The sequence below is a fragment of the Haliaeetus leucocephalus genome, unplaced genomic scaffold, assembly GCF_000737465.1.
Source record: "Haliaeetus leucocephalus isolate CR32 unplaced genomic scaffold, Haliaeetus_leucocephalus-4.0 Scaffold173, whole genome shotgun sequence".
NCBI classification, from domain to species: domain Eukaryota; kingdom Metazoa; phylum Chordata; class Aves; order Accipitriformes; family Accipitridae; genus Haliaeetus; species Haliaeetus leucocephalus.
Genome location: NW_010972609.1, coordinates 10105446 through 10129268, shown reverse-complemented (window position 1 = coordinate 10129268; position 23823 = coordinate 10105446). Strand labels below are relative to the sequence as shown.

The window sequence follows — 23823 nt, the reverse complement described above, 5'->3', positions numbered from 1 at the left end:
GAAGATAATCTTCACACAAATCAAATAGGAGATTAATTTTTTTCTCCTACAGGGAGGGTGGCAAGCAATATTTCTCAATATTGAACTGTTAACTATCAGATTAAAACAGCAGGTTTTGTTCTCTTACTGTCTGTCTCTATAAACACGCAGGTATTAACATCTGAGTAATAATCTATTCTGCTGAAATATGATTTATTTTCACACCTCATCTTCTGCTTAGTTATTTAGTTATCTAGAACAGGAAGCTATTTGGTTTGAATGTTTATCCCATAAATATCTAGTATTCCAGCCCTGAGAAAGTCATACGTAGAGATAAACAGTAATCCTGTACAAAACTAAGATCAGGATACAGAACTTCTGTATAACCCTCACAGGCCCACACTAACCAAAACTCAGTGAAAGAATTTTGTAAAAGAATTTTGAGTGGACTGGGATAGTGGATACATACTAATGAATTTAAATGCTGCCCAATTTCCCTAAGTAGAGGTGGGAGAGTACTACTGAAATGTTCCCACATTTCTAGAAATTTTTATAGGTGACTTTCCTTCTTTAGAACTGCCCTTTTAAGAAATATGAATTTATTGTTTGCACCAAATATTTTGTGAAACCTTTTCTCCTACATACATCAAAAGATACATTGGAAAAATAAGCACATGCTATAAAAATTATTTATAGCAGTTAAATTAGCCAAAATTATAACTATATTAATTTATATTAAAATTATATATTTATTTTATTAAAACTGCTGATTCATTTAAGTAATCAAAAATAGATACTGCAATTTACCAGCTCTTCAAATTAGTTCATGTATGGTAAACTGTCTGAAAGTAAAGGAGGATTTCTGTTCAGCCACCAACAGACGTTTTAAACATCAGAAAGAGCATTAAAATTTTTTTCAAGCAATCAATTTGTTTTTAAAATTTCACATTAGAAATCAGGAAAACTATTACAACAAAGAAATATTAACTTTTCTGACCACAGATTCAAAGCCATGGCAGGATGAATGGAAAGCAATTTTATAACCATGACTTTTTAGAGACTCTTGGAAATGATTCTGCATATAAGCTAATTAGCAAAGTATGTAATCTAATAGGAAAGTGTCACATCAAAACAAAATTATTGTATCTAACCCCTCATTGTCAATCTTGGCAATTCAATAACTGTCTGGGAATAAAGCCTGAACAACTTTTACATGTTAATGACAGCCTTTTTATGGGACTTAGCCATGTTAGCCAGGTAGCATCAGAAACCTGGTATGGTGATGTCCACTTGCAGATACCAGCATATCATAGAACCTGATCTTGACACCTTAATTTTTATTTACTCATAGGCACAACGTGCAAACCAGAATTTCTGAAAACACAAAGGTATCTGCCAAAGGTATGAAACAGGTACATTTCACTTTCACCAACAGAAGAAGCATATGAAAACACTTTATGGCTTTTTACCTTGGTGATGGATATTTTTGTCATCTTTGCAGCTACACATAAAACAGCAAGCCTCAAGTGATCTGAATCAAACTACAGTGACTAATTTCAGGTAAATACATGGCTTATTTATTTACATAAAATTTGAAAAGCAAGTATTTCACTCATAGCTAAGAATAAAGCCGACAGATAGGCAAAACAGAGAATTAAACCCGCAAAACTGTAAGTAGCTGCAATATGAAAAAGAACAGTATAACATATGGGAAAGACTACCATGTGTAATGGATTGTAAAATATTCTTAGTAGAAATACTGCAATTTAAATCCTGACGGAGCAAATGGATACTCATAATTTGACAGGATTCATTTAGAGCAGAAAAATGTCCTTTAACAAAGCAATGCGGAGCAAGAATAATACCATTACAATCCTTAGAAAGAAAATATCTAAGAATGAGAAGAGTATTGTCATTCTTGAACTGTACACAGGAAAAATGGTCAAGGATACACAAGAAACTGCAAACGTATCTGTTTCCTGTCTAAGGACTACAAAGTCTTTCTCAAGGGATATAACTACTGAAGCATTATATTAATGGAATCAAATAAATGCAAAGACAACAAGAACAGAAGTGGCTGATCAGGATATTCTGTTAGAGCTATCTTCAGCCACTGTTGGTTGATATTCATGGAGTATAAAACCACAAACATTCAATTAAGGAAACTGCGAAACACCATAACTATGAAAAATTTTTAAAGTCGCTTTATTTTCTGGAAAGATCATATTTGGATTCTCTGCAAAACGTTTAGCAATCTTTAAAAATTCTTTCTTTGTGAAATAGCCAGAGATTTTCCTGATGTCCTGAGATCATGATACCTCAGCCCATACTGCAACTGAATAGCAATACTTTAAACATGATTTTACAAGAAAAAATATATTGAATGAAATTTCTATAGAAATGTTTTTCCCTTCCTCTCAGCACAAGTATTAACACTGAAGTTTTGAAATTTAAAGTTTTGCAAGGTCTTATGGTTTAACTGCTACTAAGTTTGCTTTGGAATAATGAGAAAAGTTATTTCTGCATTCATACCAGCAAGTAGAAAGAAAAGTAATCTGTTCCAAGTAGGATTTGTTTCAGTATTTTCTATAAGCAGAGGTAAGCTTCTTCTGCCTTTTTGACATTTGTCTATTTATTAGACATTTGCTTTTTGAAGTTTACATTTTGTTCATCTCTGGAAAACAGTAATTTGTGTTCACTCTTCTGAGAAGTGTCTTCTGAAATCCTACTATAAATAGAAAATCACTTTCTTCTGAAGTATCTCAAAAGAAATTTTCACTTAACAGTTTAAAAAAAATTCACCTCATTGTCATGGAGCAAACAGTAACATATAATTTTATTATTTTTCATCTTATTTGAAAAGCTTCCTTTTAAAAAAACAGCTCTAACTACAGCACTTTATCAAATACACAGCTTCAAGTCTCTTTAACAGTAGTATTTACTTATGTCAGGTAACTTTTCTTTCTGAGATTTATAATTTGCTTAAAATGAACTACTGCATATTTTGTGTCATTAAAAGAGGCATTAGTAATACAAGGTCAGACTGGATAAAAAGCAAGCAAGCATCTTATTTCATATACTTTGTTGTTCTGCAAAACAGTGAACACTACAAGAAATATTGATCACTGCCCCGCAACACATTTCAGAATCCTGTCTACTGATGGCATTACGCTGGTAGATGACAGAGCTCTTGGTGTACCCACACACACCAAACAAATGTAAAAAAACTCAGCAGCATGTACTGAAGGAATAGGCTGTCATTACCTGACTGTATGCTGCTCTAATGGCTGTCATTGAAAGCGATGGTCTTATCCCACCCACACGCTGCTGCTTTCTTTATACCAGCATTAAAGCTCACAAGAGTCTAAGGTGAGCTAGTTCAAGCTGGAAGAGGGATGGATCTGTTCTCATGGCAGCACTTGGCTATTAGACTGGTTTAACCACAGCATCAAACCACAACCTGAGACTACTGACAGAAAACAGCTGTGACTTTCCCTCCTTCCACCCTCCAAATCTTTTCTGTTAACCTGGTGAGATAAAATAGCTCAGCATGGGTGAGCCAAGCACCACTTTAGCAGAGGACTGCGCAACTGGAAATGGACAGTCGCAAATGGGATTGGCTGCCTGGCAGTTTATGGTGCTGGGGAAATGAAGCCTCAGTGACTGTCCGCAAAGTGCAGTTACTTAGGAGTGCAGAAGAGTCCCTGTACAAAATTCACTATCACAATACCCCTTTACTTCCCACAGCATCTAAAAGAATTCTTTCTTTTTGTTCTGCTGTTGCAGCAGTAAGGGCCCATTAGCAGTAAATACCACATCAAATCCCTTAGTAATCTATTTGTTCTTTGACAGACTACATAAATCTACTTGGAAAGCTTGAACGGCAAATTCTCTTTTGCTGGGTTATAGAGCTAATCACAGCTCACTGGCCATTGGGATTTAAACTGAAACTACAACATAAGCCAGCAGCATCCACTCATGCAACATGTGGTGCCAGGTTCCATAGGCTGGAGAATACACAATTTATTAAGATCAAAGACTGATTAGAAATTTCTTGATTATATACTTCAACAAAACTGTCTTAATTCAATTTAATCATACATGCTGTTAAATTCCAACAAAGGGTATATATGTTCCCACCACATGATACATGACATCTCATGGAAAGAAAAGAAATTGATCAATTTGGGTAAGAAGTTTGTAAACAACCTGACAGAGGTAAAAAAAGTTCTGGTTCATATTGCTGAAGTCTCATAACAAACATGAGATGTGGAAAGGGCACCACATCGACGCTTAGCACATCTCCCAGTTATAGGTATTACCGTACTGAAAATACTGCACTTGGTCACTTCATATGCTGTGCAGATTAAATCTCTCATTGCTTAGCTGCCCTTCCATTATTTCTGAACATAATTAAGTATTAAAATATAAACAATTCCTGCTCTATTTTGAAGACACTAGATTTTCTTAGTCAACAAGTTGAAACTAGCTCACATGCTGACAGTGCAGTGACCCTTTCATAATGTTTCACGGCCATACAAATACACATATATCTTTATCAGGAATGTCTTTTCCCATTTATACAGTAATTCAATATAGTTATCTGTTGGCATAAAGTATACTACATGAGAGGCTGAACATTAATTCTGGTTTAGGGGAGATATAAAGTAATGAGAAACTATTACATTACAGAAAACAGTCCTCAAAGTGTCAACAAATATAGTCAAAAGCAAAAGTTTTGGGTATTTTAATATATCCTGGATTTAGAAATATGGGACTGAAGAGTCTATGAATAGTGAAAGACTCCAGCCTTTTGCCATCATGACTTATCAGACAATCCCAAATTAATCAAGCTTCATCTTAAATATAGTGATACTGCTTGTCATTACTACTCACAACAGAAGGTGTTTCAGAATTTTTCTCCTCCCACTGTTAGAAATCATCTTTTAACTTCCAGCCTTAATTGATTCATGACCTTTTTATAGGAGTTTGTTCTTGATGCTGACCATTTTCTGTAGCCTAAGCAGGTGTACCCACAACTCCTCTCTCTGAACAATACTGATATAAAAAGCAGCAAATGGTAATACATTCGGTCTATGACATGGAGCAAAATATAAGGACAAAATACAACAGAAAAACCTAACATTGTTCAAAAAGCACCCTTTAAAAGCCAATATTAGCAATAATATGACCAACAATTTAAATATTCCTTTCAGATTTTATGTTATTTTGGGATTTATGTTTTCTATGGAGGCTACACTTTTTAAACAGTAGAGCTACCTTTACTTTCATTCAGAATGAAAACGTAAAGCATAGCATGTCCTACAAGTTGTGAGTTTAAAAATCAGCTAACACAAAAGTTAGCTAATTTGAGGAACTTCATAATTCACTTTTTCACTTTTTGATAGATAGGTATTTTCTAATAATCATGGTAAAATTAATTATATTTTAATTTTGTTAAATAATCTTATAAAATTTATTAAAAAGTCATATGAACATGACAACAAGGAGTTATTTGTTGTGTTTTTTGAAGTATAAAATGTCAAATATTACATTAAAATAAAACTTAATCACAGAAGTAGTATGTTCTGGCTCTACTTCCTATTGTTTTCCTGACATTGTTCCATATAAGATCCATCTGCCTTAGGAACTATTTGAGATAAGAGTGCAAATCTATAAAATAATAACTGTCACTATAAAAAGTAAAGTCAAAGAGACTTTAATAGGTAGCCATGGATACACCTGTTCAGCAAAACACTAGGCTAAAAAAGAAAAATTGCTGTAAACTTGGGTGTCTTTTGAGAGCTGAACAAGAATGGGCTGAGCTACATATCAAAGTGGACTGTTAAAGATTAGGCCATGTGCCAAATACTACGTTTACAGACATTAAACTAACAGCTTCTCACATATTTTTGCCCACAGTCTGAAGAAATACTCAAACTCCCAAACATTAATATGCATTAGTTGTTCCACAATCTGTGTCTACATGACCAACCTGATCTATCTCTAAAGTGGACCTACTTAGAGTATGGGATTGGACCTTTTGACTTTCAGAGGCCCGTTCTAACATGAATTATTTACAGGTCTATACAAGCTGCTCCATCATAGTAAGAGCCAAGGAATTCAGGCAGCTAACCCCTCTGTGAAGGAGCAATTGCCAGATCATTCAAGACAACCAGCTTTACTTTCCCTAAGTGCAAACTACTGGAGATAACCTCACACCAACCATGACTGCCAAGTATTACTGCTGTAAGTCCACATATCATAAATGCCCAACATAGCTGTGTACTGGAAATTTCTGGGTTTGATCATTCTTAAAAAGAAAAAAGGTAAAATTTATTTTAAGTTATTAACAATAATATAAACAGAAGTAATTAACAGCTAAACACACATTATGATCTGTCACTTACCTAATGCTTTTTTAGGAATGATTATCCCACTGCTTAACTATGGACCAAGTACACCTATTTTATTGGAAAAACAAACTAGAAGCAAATGTCATTCCTATACCATCCCACTAGCCAACATGTATCCTTTGTCTTACAGTCAAGCCAGCATTGAGCTACTGTATGTTGAACTCTACTGTCTTCTGAAACTGAAGAATTAAGTAGTTCCATTCACAGTACTGGAAGTAAAATACTTTTAATACAGTTGGGTTCTTTCTCAAACAACACTGTGTAGTCCAGAATGCAGTTCCTCTACTTGACTTAGACATTCTAAAAAGCTGACAGAACCAGCAACAGCAAAAATTAAGGACTATCTGTTAAGAAGCAACAAGGTAGTTTATGCTAGCTCAGCAAGAAGAAAGTCAAATTCCAGGGTCACTGAGAACAGAGATTGAAACCAATATCCACAAGCATGAAAGGCTGCACAACTGGGCTGTGCTTCTGGGAAAGGCAAAATACCTGCATCCTGCTTGCTATTGACTATCAGAAATGCAAAATGGTGTTTGGATCCAATTATTCTAGAAAATCTCCACCTTGCAATTTAAGCCCTCCTTTATCATAAAAGGAAGAAAGTTAAGGAGTTATGATGGAGGGCACTTGGGGCAGTGTCTTATGATCTCACATGAGAGTGCACTCTTTTCCCAAGCATTCAGGTTCTCTTGTTCTTAAGCTACATGTGACACTCAACTAAACTTTTCAGCCTCTCCCCCATACAGGATGCAGTTTAACCATAACAGCCTTGTAAATCACTCAGCTTCGACAGCACTGCTAATACTGCATTCTTTTGGTATATATGTGTCTACTAATTCACACTCTAAATTACAACAGTCAGTAGACTACAAGACCTTCCTTTTCTTCAGCAAAGCAAAATACCTCGGCACTTGAATTTTTCTGCTGTCTAGTGTAGAGGTCTGACTCAGCACTGTGATTTCTTGTACTTAGAACTGAAACAAAAAAATTACAGATTATCTCCACCAGATCATTTCTCTGCATTTTCCATAGGTCAACAGTTGCTAAACTGTGGGATGTTTATCTTTGTGATACATAACCAGTTGTGCTCCAGTAGCTCACATCATGATTTCTGAGGTAGTGCATTGGGAAGCAATAAAATGTTGGGAACGTTGTTAACAGATGAAGCCAGCTTTATTGTGAAATGCTGAAAGTCTGACCAGTGTGCATTTTTAAGATCAAGAAAGATCTCTTCCTCAGGATCAACCTACACCAGACAGGTAGCGGTGCATGACTACATCTCTTGTAGGACTTGCAAAGCTTTATTTTCAGTATCAAAGGGACCAAAACTTACTGTGACGAACTAATTTCAACATATCAATTTTCTCAAGACTTTTAGAAGGTAAACGGTGAAAACAGAAGAACCACCAGCTGCCAGGGACCAGCAATGGCACACTGGTCCGTAACAGAAAGCAAGGCAGGTGCCAAGTATGGAAACAAGGCGGGAATGGGCAGTGCCCTCACCAACAAGTGGTGGAGTCCCACAGTACCCAGAGAAAGACGAGTTGAGTAGGTCTGCTGACAGCAGCTAGATTCAGCCAAAAGTCGAGATAACCAGACAAGCCCATAGTGATGAGGAAGGTCTGAGGTCAAGCCAGGAAGTCAAGTCAGCAGGGCAGGGTCAGTATCAGGTCCAGCGATGGCAGCCAGGTCAGTCACAGTGATCACCAGGGAAGTCCACTGTAATGAAGACCTGAGATCAAGCCAGGACGTCCACTCCATGGGTGAGGATCTGGGTCAGACAGAAATGTTGCCAGGCACAAGCATCGCTGCAACATGGCTCAGGTAAAGACCAAGAGCATGGCCTGAGCTTAAGTACAGCATCCAAGCAAAGAGATCAACAGGCCCCTCCTTCTCGCATCTTTCACACAGCTCTTTCCTCAACAGTCTGAACCAAAATTGCACGGCTGTGCTACATCAGCACTGACCTTGAGCACAGGCAGCTCAACCCTGCAAGGAGGAGTTTGGGGGGCTGTTGATGCGCTCAGGGCCCCGACAGCAGCTTTCAAAGAAAATACTTATAAGAACCAAGGACAGAGCCTGCTGAACGAACCAGCCTAAGCAGAGATTTCAAATCTTCTGAGAGCAAAATGTATAATACAGAACCATTAAAAAAAATGTAGGTTTTAATAAGTTAACCAAGATTGTAAAGTGCAAGTCTGTCAGTTTAAAATCCCTCTGCATGTACAATGTCTACTTCCAAATAGAGATCGAGCTGCATACCTTCATGAAAAAATAATTAAAATATTGCTGTTGTAATAACGTAAGATCTTCCCTCCAAACAAATTTTTCAACACACAAAACAATTTTGGTATATTCATTATCAAAACAAAAATATTTTAAAACCCCCCATCATTCTTCATTAATTCCTAAAAAATCAAGTGACTGAAAAATGAGAAAATAGAGCATTTCTTTTACTTCTGTACACTTTGATAGTCCACCCCAAAAAATTATAAACAGGTATGATAGTTAATATATGATCCCATAATTTTGTTATGAATGGTTTTATCACTGTAATGGGTTTTGGCTCCATGACTGTTTAAACCAATAAAAGTCACCGCTGTCAGTGTCCCACCATTGAAACATGTGGAAAATCATTCACTTCTATTTGCTTGTATAGTGTTTGTTAATTAATTAATTAATTAATTTTAAGCAGCTTTCTGCAGTATCAGAGAAGTATGTGCTCTGGTGCTAAAGAAAGGTAGGAACATACAAGTAGGGAGAAAGGACAAATAATACGCTGAACTTCTCAGTCTCCAGTCACAGAGTTGAATTTTGGAATTGAATAGCCATATTAAAAAAACATGTTACCAGTACTATTAATACTGGAGTGGAACATTTTAAACTGCTTGTACCGAAGTACGTCCCTGCTTATCGACTCTGCCATCCTCACACACATCTGCCTTAGCATTTCTATTTTGTGCAGCTGTAACAATCTTTAGAAGTTAATCAACCAATCACTTCTGACATCTGGAATTACTGATATTTAATGACACTGCAGTCTTCAAATATATTATTTTTAAAGTACTTGTTTTAAATGCTTCATATACTGCCTAATGGTATACACACAATTTCTAGATCGAAAATATCTGATATGTAAAAAGGCTGAAGGATAATGATGTTTAACACTTGGTCCTGGGTTCAGCTGGGATAGAGTTAATTTTTACAGGAACCTGGGAGGTGGGGCGGCATAGCCGGGGCAGCTGACCTGAACTGGCCAAGGAGCTATTCCATACCATGTGACATCACGCTCAGTATATAAATGGGGAGCGGGCTGGGGGAGTCCTCTCCACTTTCGGTGGGGGAAGTGGCGGAGCGTCCGGTTCCGGGTGGTGAGCAGTTGCACTCTGCATCACTCCTTTTGTATACTCTTTTATTAGTACCGTTGTTGTAACTTTTTTTTGTGTGTGTTGTCCCAGTAAACTGCCCTTATCTCAACCCTCAAGGTTCCGTTTTTTTGGGGTTTTGTTTTTTTTTTTCCTTTTCTCTCCTCTGATTCCCCTCCCTATCCCACCAGAGGGGGCAGGAGGAGTGACCAAGCAGCTGCGTGGTCCTTTGTTACCGGCTGGGCTGAAACCAGGACACACTTTCATATAAGTTACATCATAGGTTGGACAAATAAAAGACAAGCTTGCCAAGCAACCTGTCTCAACCTAGTATTACCATTCATCTTTATCCTGTTCCATCTATTTAATCTCTATTCTACACAGCACTGAATTCAAAAGCACCCTTACCTTGTGCCTTCATCCAGAAGATTCAAATTTACTTCAAAGTTGCATTTTTGCCACTTAAATAATTACTTTCTTTGTAACACTGAAAGTCAGTCTGAGCTCTACTGAAAATACTTGTGTAGTGAATTAAAGATATGAGGAGGAAAACTAGCACAAATGAAATGGAACAGAGGAAATAAGGGGATAGGAAAACAGCCCAGATAAGAAACTAAACAAGAAGGAAAGAAAGGAACAGTCTTTTGTGTCCTATCATGTGTTTGGAAAGTAGGGGTAAACATTAATTCTTTAGGGGAAAAAAAAATTCATAATTGTTCTGCTCAGCTTAACAGCATGATTCACACTACCAGTCCTTGAAACATGCAAAAATTAAAAGTGCTGGTTAAACCTTAGGTTCTTGTTTTGCTGCTCAGGTCCACAACATAATTTTGTGTCTTAGGTTCTTTGGAAAAAACTGCCCACTGGGGAGATGGAGGTGTATGTCTCAGATACAAAATGACTGAATATGGCAGTGCTGAATAACCATACTGCCAGCAGAATGGAGAAGGCAAGTTGGGTTGGAGTTTGGAGAAATTAGAAGAGCTTAAGGCAGAAACACAGGAATGCATTGTTAATAAAGTGCAAGAGAAGAGAAATAAAACCAAAATCTCCTCTGAGCCTTAAGAAGGCTACTGTGTTTTGAAGCTTTTGTAGACACAGACCATCTTACTAACAGACAATGAGAAATAGAAGAGTATTGAAAGTCTTCTAGCTACCACAGATAATTTTTGAAAGTAACTTCCTGATTACTGTTTTTCCAGCTAATCCTTGTGATGAAATCATTTTTAGGTGTAGTGATCCAGCTACAGGCCTGGCTTTTAACAGATTATTCCCATATATATTTTTTTTTTAAATAAAAAAAGAAAGTATGATTTAAAATGTCAAACACTGCTGTTCCTTATTATTAAGCTTAAAACCTTTGGGGATGTTTTTCCCAACTGTAGTTTAACGCCTAAGTAAAAATAAGATCTATTTCCAGATATGCTGCAAACTTGGTAATACAGGGAGGGTCATCCACTGACACAGTATTATCCTGCCAAGCAGAAAAAGCATGATGAGACTATTGCACAATATTTCTCAAAATAAATGTTGAAATTACTTTCGTATCTATTCATAGTGGTAAATTTTGTCTTGCTGCCCGTCTTCTTCAAAGAAAGAGTTATTTTTAAAAAGGTGATTTATACAGTCCACAAATATTTTTCTAGCTACTCTTGAATTTTCTATTAATAATTTAAATAGGATTAAGTGACTTGTACCAGAAGAAAAATAACTGAACATGTCATTACTTGACAAACAGCCTAGTCAATATTCGTGTCCTAAACACAAGCATTTGATGGGATAACAGCTGTCATTAAAGTAACTATCAAACACCACACTGGACAACAGAAGTAGAATGCTTTTGCCCAGGTTGGTGGAGACAAATATGCATTAAGCTCCTGTTCAAATGGAACGAGAGAAATAGAGAAAGTGTGAATATTGTTACAAAAAGCACAAAAAACTTCTAAGCTTGACTATGATCTTCAGAGGAAAGGATTAAGCCTTATCTTAGAAAAATAAAGTTTTTCAAAGGGATGAGCTAATAGGTTCTACCACATCCTTCTGGACTCACTGTCTTTAACTACATGAAAAGTGAGAATAAATGAGAATTTATTTAAAACAGTCTGTTCGTATTTCCAGGTCCTCTTTTTATATTCAATAATCACTGCAAACAGACATATGTAGCTGTATTAACAACTCTTTCTTAGTAAATCCAAACAGAAATTGAGCATTAACAAACTTTGGCCTTAAGACGACAACAACAGTCCACCACCTACACGTGAAAGAAACTATGTGCTAGTCTGTAAAGTGATGTACACTATGAAAACACAAACATTTTTTAATTTGTGTCCTTAAAGATACAAGGCAATTCTACCATTGTGCTCTATCCCCAGATACTTAGACACAAAAACTTTGAAAGGGACATCAGCTGGGAACCGAGGCATATTGTGGGGGGCGGGGGGAGTGTGAGAAAAAAGAAAAAAACCACAGTGGTCAGAAATAGAGGATGGGAAAAGTAAGTCTCTTTTGCAAAGGGTTCAATTAGCTGCTCAAAAAAAAAAAAAAAAAAAAAAGAGAGAGAAATCTACCTGCCAACTTATTTGCCTATTGCTTAGCTAATTTCAGGCCCGTTCCCAAGCAACTACTACTGTCCTCATCATAACAAGGAACAGGAGAAAGACAGGAACAGGACCTACACAAGACCATTAGACAAGCTCTTCCTAATAGTTTTGATGGTCTTGTAAAAGAGAAAATTATGCCACAACAGAAAAGAAGAGGTATTGAGACAATTCTTTTTTTTCTACAAACTTGTATGATCTCTTCAGGGAAACAGGATGTAAGCCTATAGCTTCTCTTCGTGAAGATTTGCCAAGTTTTATAATCACATACTTTCTTCAGTCTCTCCTTCAGGCCCGCTGAAGTGTCACTAACCAGCACTGTGAGCAATGAGCAAGTTTTCCTTCCTTATCTCCCTTTCTCTCCCCCTCCTTCTGCTGATCTTCATATCCTTCTATGCACCACAACTGGAAAGGGCACCTGTAAGCATGGGCTTACTGACTCTTACTTGTACTTCTTACAAGCCACCAAAAAGCAAGAAAGACTAAACCTCCAAACAGTTACTGGAACTCAGGGGAAGAAAAGAAGACAAAAGAGCAGCAAAACCATAGAAACCAGACTGTTTACAGCAAGAAGGCTAATGGAGAACAGGAAAAGAAAGATGAGATGGTAGACAATATTAACTTAATAATATTAACTTAAATCCTATGTGTGTGAAAGCAATTTTAAATTCTCATACGCAAGTTTTATAATTCAGTTTTATACACAATGAGTGGAATTAAAAAAAGCTCGCTCTGCAGACATGCTTTTACTAAAAATTGAAGAGGAAAAGATGGTCCTCGGTTTCCTCTTCCATATTTACATTCCCACTCTGTCTTTACAGAATTTCCTTCTGTAAGTCTAATGCATACAATTACTTTTCAGATTATTTGCCTTTGTTGTCTTTCTCAGGCTGATCCTGTAACAAAACACTTCAATTCCTATTTGCCATACAAAAGCCAAGACATGGCAGTTAACATATCTAAGCAGTAGCTAAAAGCCTTGATTTCTTTGACATTTTCAGAACTGTGAATTTATAGCAGCCTTCACTAAAATTGCCCAAAATAAATTGCCTCAACTTAGGTATCACACATTGTACTTACAGAACAAATATACCATACCACATGGTATATCATACAGTATTTATGGTACCTCACACCATATTTTGTGTTTTCAGAAAAGGGGAAAAGTTGTTTGGCCTATCCATATTTAAAACATTGCCTGCAATCTGATCAGAATAATCTTAACGAATCTTGACATAATAAGCCAAGCAAAACCTCAGGGAGTCTGGTGAGGATAAGTACCATCTACACCATGTTAGCCATGTTTTTTAATTTAAACTGCTATCAGCAAAAGAATAATAATCCTTTTAGAATAATATTCTTTTTGTAAGGATACATTAAATCTTATCAGTAGCAGATGGCATTGTCCTCATCAGATCTGATGCTGCTTCCTGTGACATAAGCTCCTACTCCTCTTCGCTATTCTTCTTCCAGTTCGCATCCATTCTTATTGTCCATTTATGAGAACAACGGATGACAACACATATTCTGAGGTCATCTGATTACTTGAGATTAAACATGAGGCTCACAGGTTCAGAAAAGATTATTAATTGCACCCTTATCCATGGCTGCTACGAGTCTGTGCTTCAAAGTCACTTCACAAATCAACAGAAAGCAGACTAACAGAGTGTTAAAATTTAATGAGACATGAGATTAGTATTAAGGTACCCAGGTGTTATGGGTTTGTGTGGCACAGGTTTTTTTTGGTAGCAGGGGAGGGGTCACAGGGGTGGCTCCTGTGAGAAGCTGCTAGAAGCTTCCCTGGCTCCAAGTCGGACCCGCTCTGGCCCAGGCCGACCCAATCGGTGACAGTGGTAGCACCTCTGGGAGAACAGATTTAAGAAGGGGAGCCGGCAGTGAGTAGGGGAGTTTTGGAATGTGAGAGGAACCCCTCTGCAGACACCGAGGTCAGTGAGGAAGGAGGGGAGGAGGTGGATGCCCCCGCAGCCCGTGGTGAGACGGCAGGCTGTGTCCCCCCAGCCCATGGAGGGGAGTGCTAGAGCGGAGGCCCCTGAAGATGGCCGTGACTCCATGGGAAAGCCCGCGCTGGAGCAGTCTGTGACTGAAGATCGGCCCGCGGACAGGACCCACGCCAGGGAATTCGGGAAGAACTGCAGCCCGCGGAAAGGACTCACGCTGGAGGAGTTCGTGAAGGACTGTCTCCCGTGGGAGGGACCCCACGCTGGAGCAGGGGACGAGTGAGGAGTCCTCCTCCCCCTGAGGAGGAAGGAGCGGCAGCGACAAGGTGGGATGAGCGGACCCCAACCCCCATCCCCTGTTCCCCTGCGCCACTGTGGGGAGGAGGGAGAGAGAACCGGGAGCGGGGTTGAGCCGGGAAGGAGGGAGGGGTGGGGGGAAGGTGGTCTGAGGTTGGGGTTTACTTCCTAATACCCTTGTTTTGATTTGATTTGTAGTAAACTAAATTGGTTTTGTTTCTTCCCCAAGTTGAGCCTGTCTGTTGCCCGTGACCATAAGTGGTGAGTGATCCCTCCCTGTCCTTATCTCGACCCACGAACCTGCCTTTATTTTTCTCCTCATCCCACTGTGGCTGGGGTGGGGTGGGGAGTGAGTGAGCGGCTGCGTGGTGCTTTGTTACCAGCTGGGCTGAAACCATGACACCAGGTAACAGTGACACGATGTTGTAATTGTAATGAACAAGTAAGCATTTGATAAGGATTTTGTTAGATCATCTTCTTGAAAGACAGGGAATAATAGATAACAACAGAATAATATGAATTCCACATAGTTACCAATATCAGTACATGGTATCTTTTCTACTAACCTTTTTCAGTTACACTAGTTTTATTATTAACCTCCTAGGTTTTGTTTGGAGTTTGTACACCATCCAAGGGGTGGGCAATCTTTTTACATGAATGTTTTTGTAAGAGGCCAGGCTCACTTCTGCACACAGTACACTTAGAGATACTAGGTAATATAGGACATAACTTACCACAGGCAGGATGTACAAAAAGGTTGTATGAATGGCTGATTAGGGGATAAAAGCACTATTAGTCATGCTTTCATTCAAAAGAATTAATATTTACTGTGTAGTTTTCTTGGCACATGATTTGAACTGAATGAGAACAGAAAATACCTCATTCTGTAATTTAAAAAAGAATTTTCTTTCAAAGCAGACCTAGACATACCCAGTTGCTGAAAGAGAAGAGCCACACTGGTGCCTGTAACAGGAAGGCTATCATGCAGAGGAGTCTGTATCAGTTGTCGGTCTCCAGCTCCCAAAGAAAACAGCTTCTGTAGAAAGAATTTTTTTTCAATTCAGTATACATTTAATTTATATAGAATAAACAAGCTGTTGTCATACAGAGAAGTGATTCATCCTGCAAAAAATAATTTATTTTGCATACAGAAGTTTAAAGTCAGTAAGAATAATTGAATTGACCAATAGAGATCTGAAATATAATTTGAGGACAATGGTATGTCTCCTTGAATGGATAGCATGATAGTGCCTTCCTTGCATTTCCACCGGATTAGTTAAATAATTATTGCTTTGAAGGCATTCAATATTACATTTTTAGTAATACTTTTAAAAACCTTTCAGAAAAAAAGTTTTAAACCAATTCAAATCAGAAAAATAGATATTATTTTCTAACTGAAGTTCTTTGATATTTACCGTCTGCATGCATGTTTTAAGTATGAACATACTTGCGATACATGGGTATTGAAGAGGACCCTTCTGCTACTCCTATGTTCCTGCTCTGCATATTAAAGTAGAATTAAAACTTCAGTTACCTTTCCAGCACAAGAACATACCTTCCCTGAGAGGCAGGAAATGAGAGTGAAAGAAATGCACTTGTGTATCACATCCCAAAAACCACTGTAACTGCAAAATATTCTTGCTTTCCTCTGAGTAAATCCACATGACATTCAAGCAGCAGGTGATTTCAACCAGTTACCTCTAACCACTAACTACCATGGGGTGGGGGGACATCTCTGTATAAGCAGTGAATGTGGTACAACTCCACTCTGTATGGCAGCAAAGATGTTGAATGTAAGAAGGTAGCAAGCTCTAGTTGCTGCATAGCAGACATTTGAAACCAAAATGCTCCACACTAAAACCAAGCAAGTCCCTGAGCTGTAGCAAAGATGCTCTTGCCCAGCACTTTAGCAGCAGACCTGGATGCAGGTCAATAACTAATTTCACAGTTGATTACTTCAACAGTGGACACATGAATAACCTGGGAGGCTCCTCAAGGAATTCTGGAGATAAACATCAGATGAGCGTTCCCATTCTAAGAATATATAATTCAGATTTAACCCTGGAAGCATGAAGCTTAAGAAAGAAAAAAGAAAAACTTAATTTCTGATTAAAAACGATAGTCTGACCCTAGCAAATTTAAGTTCGAACAGAAAGAACATTTTATTTGAAGAGAGAAAGCAGAAGGGAGAATAGCCAGAGGAGCACGACTTTGCCTCTCTCTTCTAGCAGAGGAAATTGCCACTGGGGAAAGCCATATTTATGGATGGGGTGGGGGGAAAGAAAAGGAAAAAAAAAAAAAGAAGAAAGAAGAGAAGCCAGAAGTTCAAGTGGATCACCAAAACCTGTAATATGTGGTTCAAATACCACAGGAAAAGAGGCTTTCTGATGAGGAGATACCATATAATTACTCCCCTTCAAAACCAAAAGGTTTGGGATGCAAAAACACAGAGACATGGTTGCCTGGAGAGCAATAAGGTATATCTAGATGAAGCTGAGAGGACATTTTGCCATTTACGGCACTAAGAGAAATTCCAGGGCAGCCAGGGCTATGGGAAAAACAGAAAAGAATTAGGAATTTGTAGGATTTCAAGAAGGTTGATGATCCATAGGTTGGGTGGGAAGTGTGAGAAAATGTGTATGAAATTGACTTTAAAATAGTCCCATTTGCGTACTTAGTTTCCGGGTATGTTTCATGATAAAGACTACGGTTTCCCAGTAGTGTCACAGCATAAAGTGAAGGCCAAGCAAATAAGACCCAACTGGCTTGTCAAAAACCCACAAATGTATAGGAATAATTTATTGAAAGTAAATCAACAAACAAACCTGACTTTCTGCTCACAGAAAGCATAGGGAAAAAGCAGAAGTGTATTGGCTGGAAAACTTTTTCCTTATTTTTGAATGTATGGGTTACCTGGAATATTTAATTACCTCTGAAAAAAACATGTTTAAGTTACATTTCTAGCATTTGGTTTTTTAATTTTATGAAAATACAAATTTAAAAGAGTTACCAAAGAAAAAACCAGTGGAATCCTGAACTGCATCCAGGAAAAGGCATGGGTAAATGAACTAAAGTGAAGGACATGTTAAATAATGGTAAAGAAAAAAAGCCTTTTAAAAAAAAAATGTAGCAAGCAGAAATATTCCTGAACACACATTATTATTAAAAACTAAACTTATACAAACTGCTTGATTTGTTACTGTGCCTTGTAAAGAGCCAACTCAGTGACAAAATTAACCCTTTGACCTTATCCTGGAATGGAATTTTTGCTGTCTTTAGAAGACAGGCCACAGGGAAAGCACTTACAGGCCACAGGGAAAGCACTCAGCTGAACTATGATCTTTTTTTCTTCAAAAATATTTCAAGAATTTATTTTTTGTTTTCTTCATAAATTAAATTAACTGGAAAAATACCCTTTTTTTCCATTTACCTGAGACCCTCCAGAAGCAGGGACAAGGCATGAACACAGATTTGCAATGAGAGTCTCCAGTGACACATTCAGGCTGTCCACATACACAGTATAGATCAGGCCAAGGCAAGCCTAGAAAGGTAGACAAAATATATTAGACTGCTATACAGGGAAGGCAGATGTCAAATTACTTAGAGATCTACATATATGATTTTTTAAAAATAAGTGTGTCTTAATAGTTATTAATGTAGTGAAGTACTTTTCATCTGAAGACAAAGTAATTTGCTACAGAAGCAATCATTCATTTAAAAAAATTAGCTTGGCTATTTAGAAGGGATGTATGTGCTGGCAGGTGCAGATATATTCTTTTTAAAAGAAATGCAATGTTTGTGCTTTGTTCATTATACAAAAAGTGCTTTACTACAAGTTACTTTTAAAAATTATAAAATCAACATAGCTTCATCTGTGCTTTGAATTCTATGGACCTAAACCTGACCGGTTTCCAGAGTAGAACATTGATGAATCAATGAGCTTTTGAGGCTCATTTTAAGACTAGCATCAAGGATCAACAATTCCATATGTTATTTAACTTATATTCTTTAATTGATTATTTCAATATAAATATATTTTAAAATTAACAGTATATTAACACCTCAGCATTTCAATTTTTTTTAATGGATCGAGTTTTGATTGAGAAATCACAGATATAACTTTATCATTTTTACTAATAATGTAAGATGATTCAACATTACGTTCTAAGAAGCCTTTGGAAAAAAGAAAATAAATAACTTTATTCCATAGCATCCTTTTGGTGCCTTTTAACTGCTGTAATTTTGATAAATCAGCAAATATTTTAGGAATTCTCTTCTTAGAAATAATTCCAACAGTAACTTTTCATATAACACATAGTTAAGCTGTGAAACTCCTTGCCACGGGTTGTTGTAAAATCTGTGTTAAGAAACTGGACAGATTATATGAAAAAACCCACACAACTGACACCTCTGGTTCAGGATGTCATTTAACTATAATTCACACTGAATTAGGAAAGTATTTAGTGGAATCATTTCTACAGCCTGCCCCATTCTTACACACTTTGCTTTGCATTTGCTACAGGCCACTATCAGAGACAAAATACTGGGCTACATGGACTTTTAATCTCACTCGATACAGTCATTCTTAATGTCTAATGACAACTTAACTGCTGAATGATTTCCTCCTTTGATCTGCAAACTGAACTATATTTGTTTCTGTTAATATTCATTAGCTTAATAAAAATTTAAGCTTTTCATTTATCTCAGATCAGTCATATTTCATCAGCTGAAAGTAATCCATGATCCTAAATCTCTGTCATGCATCTTAATTTGATCTGGAAGAGGCTCTGAGATTTTGCCTTCCATATGGAGGAAAACTAGGATTTCACTATTAATTTACCATTATAAATTCAATCAAATATTGTTAATGTCTTGTTTTTATCTAAGCAAGTCTGGTTTTGTCCTAATAATTCCCTTCATTATACAGTAAACTGAGCCTAGGAAAATCTCCATTTCATCTTCTATGTAGCTTTAAAACTGCTTGGAGGGTAAAAAAGGCTGCTTTAACCTATAGGGGCTATTTACTGTCATAGACATTGAACTTTATCTAGTTCAATCTAAGCCTACTTTTGCTTTTAAATTCCCAAATCAATCCTGAGATGTTTAAAAACAAAAGTACTGTCACTGCTACTCATTAAAAACAGATTTGTCTGCTGACATATATTATAATTGGCAACTGCAAGTTCTTTACCCTGAAAATTTCTGGATAATCTAGTCTGGACACCAACACCAGACTTTTAGGAGCAAATACTTCTGCAGGTGGAATTAAACCAGACTCCTCTTCACCTTCAATTTCTTTTGTTCCCTTGAAAACAGAAACATTTCAATTAATAAGCAGAAAGAAACCTCAAACTAAAATGTTAGCATTTTTACAAAAAGTTAACATTACTCAGAGCTTTAGAAAATAAAATTAATGCATTATTTGGAACTGGTAATGAAGTCAACAAAAAGGAGCACATTCCAATGGTTGCCTGAACTCCCTAAAAGCTTCTAGATGTAGTTCAACTTGTTAAAACTCACCTGGGAAGTAATGCACCAAAGTACCTAAAATAAAGTTCTCCGAGACAGCAGTTTAACAGAACAATGTTTCACATTAAATGCTCCCTGCTTCACATTTTAGATAGTGAAGTGGATTACAGAACAGGGTTCTTTCACATCAAGGTGTTGGATTTTTTACAATCAACCATACTCCAAATACAGAAATAATATATTTCGCAAAAGAATGTTTGGTTGTCCTATTCATATTTGTATAATTCAATTTCTTACAGAATTTCTACTAACGTTACAGCTAAAGTTATCTTTAAAGGCCTCTCCAGCCTGACCCAGTGAATTTGGAATCTAAAGGAATTTCTTCACAAGAAAACTAGTCCAGATTTCTCAAAAAAATCCCTCCAACTTATGAACCACTAAATTTCTAATTTAAAAAAAAGCACAATGTAGATAAACTTGCAGTTGTTCACGAAGTTGTGCAAGTTGCTACAACCTCCTTGCCAGTGCTTACTATTCAATCACAAATATTTTATTATTATTCATAGCCAAAACTAAAGATGTCACTAAATACTTTCATTTTTAAAATTCCACACGTTCTTTGACAAATTCCTTAACTGACTAAGGTTTCAAATCACAGAATGTCCGTGCTTTCCAATTTTTCCATGTAATTCTCCCCACCCTCACACCACCCACGAAACTTCTAAGTATTTTATTTGTTCCTCTGACCGAGCATTCTTCTAAGCAAAAATCACTATATTATCTTAATTAGGAATATGAGAAAAATTACTTCCATTTCCACATGACAGCATGAAATATCTGCCTTCTATTTCTGTCATATTACTAGTCATCTTTTCAGTTTATTAAAAAAAAAAAATCCAACATCACTTTTCTATTAAATGGAAGAAACCTGATAGAAATGCTCTTACATGCCAGGAATGCTGCTAGTTCATGAGCTTTATTTCACAACCTCAATTCAGAATGTATGGTTCCTTTAAGCAAACGCATGTATCCAAACAAAAGCAGTTAAAGCAATGATAGTAGAAGTACTTAAAAAGCTGACTTAATAAATGGTTTTAATTATGAAAAATGTTTAGTTACAACAAGCTGCATGTGAGAGTATTATTGATAGAAGTACACAATCAAAAAAGTTTGGAGACCACCACCACCCTACAGCATAATTGTTCTTCTAGTTGGAAACTAAACAGGTTCCTTCAAAAGCACTTGTTTTAACTAACCTAAATGATTAACCTAAATTCTACCAATACAAAATACATAACAACAGTCCTATCCTGTCCAGTTCTGTCTCCACAGTCATGTGTGCCTTGGTCAGAGCCAAATGGTGGCAGCTGAAGACATCAGCTATCAGGCAGCAATCATCATCATCTGTGAGCCACTTAATCGTTTTTGCCTCCACACCAAGACCTGTGTTTTATTATATAAATGCTCTCCTCAGTTCTATCACCAAACTGAAAAGGTCACTCTGAAAAGGTCCAGTAGCTGGGTATCAGCTAGAGCCGCACTGACAGCTGTACGGTGATAAAGAGCTACTTTCTAACCTGACCCCAGGTGAAGTTATCTAAGTTAGAGCCCTTGCCCATTGCCCTTCCACCCATAAAGTCAGAGCTGGCCTTTCAGGCTGGTGTCCTGAACACAGGCGTGTGTCTCTTGGAAGCTGCTCAACCACACTCAAGTTCTGTGTCAACCTACGCTAAAGAGCTTCTCACCACCGCCCCCCCCCCCCCAGTTTACATACTGAGCATGACGTTCTATGGTATGGGATATCCCTTTGGCTAGTTCGGGTCAGCTGTCCCGGCTAAGCCCCCTCCCAGCTTCTTGTATACCTGCTTGCTGGCAGAGCATGGGAAACTGAAAAATCCTTAACTTAGGAGAAGCGCTACTTAGCAGCAACTAAAAACATCAGTGTGTTATCAACATTATTCTCAAACTATAAATCTAAACCACACTGCACTCTAAGAAGAAAATTAACTCTAGCCCAGCCAAAACTAGGACAGCATTCAAGTAAAAATGGTTTAAAAAGAGAGTACTTAGGTTTGTATTACCTAAGTTATTTTCATTAAAAGATATGTATAATATTTTCATACAAAAGTAAAAACAATTGGCACAGCGATATACATACATATGGGCATAAACTTGGCTTTGTACATTTATTTTCACCTAAACAGCAACCAGTACATATGCAGTGTATATGCTTAGTCTAGTTTGCATCTCATTTCTAGATTAAAATTGATTCACAAATTAATAAGAGAAACACAATAACTCAACAGTCACATGTCCCACACCTGTTCATTTATTTCCATCCATTATAATGTTGACAGGGAAAGCTTTTACATTAATTACAGTTCTCTCCCCCTGCCACCAAAAATGCAAGAAAAATTTTTAAATTATAGTTTAGTGGTTATACACCACTAAACATATAATCAACAGAAGTTTATTGTATCAACTGATCTAAAGAGCAATTATGAATTCTAGGCATAAAGGCAACCGATTCTGGCTATCTGACAAATTGTGGACCCTGACAACATTAGGAAAAATAAAATTAAAACGTATTTCACATTTCTAAAGGCAAGGGAATATGGAAGCTTCTCTATATTCACATGGTACTAAGATAATGAAAACAGGGTGCACAGACAGGGAGGAGGTTTCTATAAAAGGCCATTTTCACAAAATCTACTCAACCTCAGATCGAGTCTGAAATTAATTCATAATTAGATTTAGTTTAAAACTTTAAGGGCACAATAGCAGCACAATATTGAATTGATAAATCATTTACACTATAAAAACACTGTCTCTTATGTCATAAAAGATTTATGGAAAGATGTAATGTGACTAGTCATATTTCTTCCATGGCTAAATGTTCTGACAGGCACGCAGGCACATTATTAGGAGTCAGTAGACTAAGTAGATAATCATTTCAAACACATGACTTTTAACCTACTTTTCAAGTAAAGTATTAACAGCATAAGCATTCTGTAAATTCTTTCTATTTACACTTTTGCTCAGACACATGCACATTTCGTCTTTCTTTATCCCCCTTCTCATCTAAGGAAAAGATATTCTCTAATCAAAACTAATGAAATAAAAGAGTTGGTTGTGGGTTTTTGTCTCAGTACCTTTTTATTTTATAAATATAGCATTCAGTTTACAACTAAATTAAGAATAATTGGGTGTTAAAGAAAACCTTGCTAAGGATACATAAACTGAAAGATGAATTTAAATTGGTTAAATAAGAAGAAAGATAATACTGCTATTTAATTTTAATTTTTTTTTAATCTAGTTGATTATTATAGTTTTCCTTTTGCACTTATATTGGTTGGAAGATGATGATAATGGTATCTGGTATACTGCTATGGTGCTTCCCCGATATCTCTTATCTAGATTGTTGGCTACCCCTTCATACTACAGTAGAACAGATTAAGAATTTCCTTAATTTCAATTAAATATTGAAACAGATTCCTGCCTTTTGATTGGAAATGAATGAAACTTTTTTTAACATCAGATTAATAAAGTTCTGAAAAAGACTCTTCAGTAGGCTAAGGAATAGGTAACAGAGACTGATTTAATTGCATTAATGAAAGGAACTGTGTGATGACCTGTGATCATACATGATTTCACCATGCTTAAGATACTTGGTCCCCTGTAATTACATTTGTGTTTGACTGAAGCCCATCAGGGTCCTGTTCCCCACCTGCCAAACCCAGAA

At 36.9% G+C, this 23823-nt stretch overlaps 1 protein-coding gene across 1 annotated transcript in view; it reads right to left on the bottom strand.

Annotated features, from left to right (window-relative positions):
* The window catches only part of SBF2 (SET binding factor 2), a 290062-nt gene that overhangs the window by 140737 nt on the left and 125502 nt on the right, over nt 1-23823 (bottom strand). The window contains exons 4-6 of the mRNA XM_010563796.1: nt 19804-19917; nt 18043-18153; nt 15543-15648 (exon numbers count right to left, since the gene is read on the bottom strand). Of these exons, the coding sequence (XP_010562098.1) occupies nt 15543-15648; nt 18043-18153; nt 19804-19917 (331 nt within the window). The remainder of the gene's footprint in view (nt 1-15542; nt 15649-18042; nt 18154-19803; nt 19918-23823) is intronic.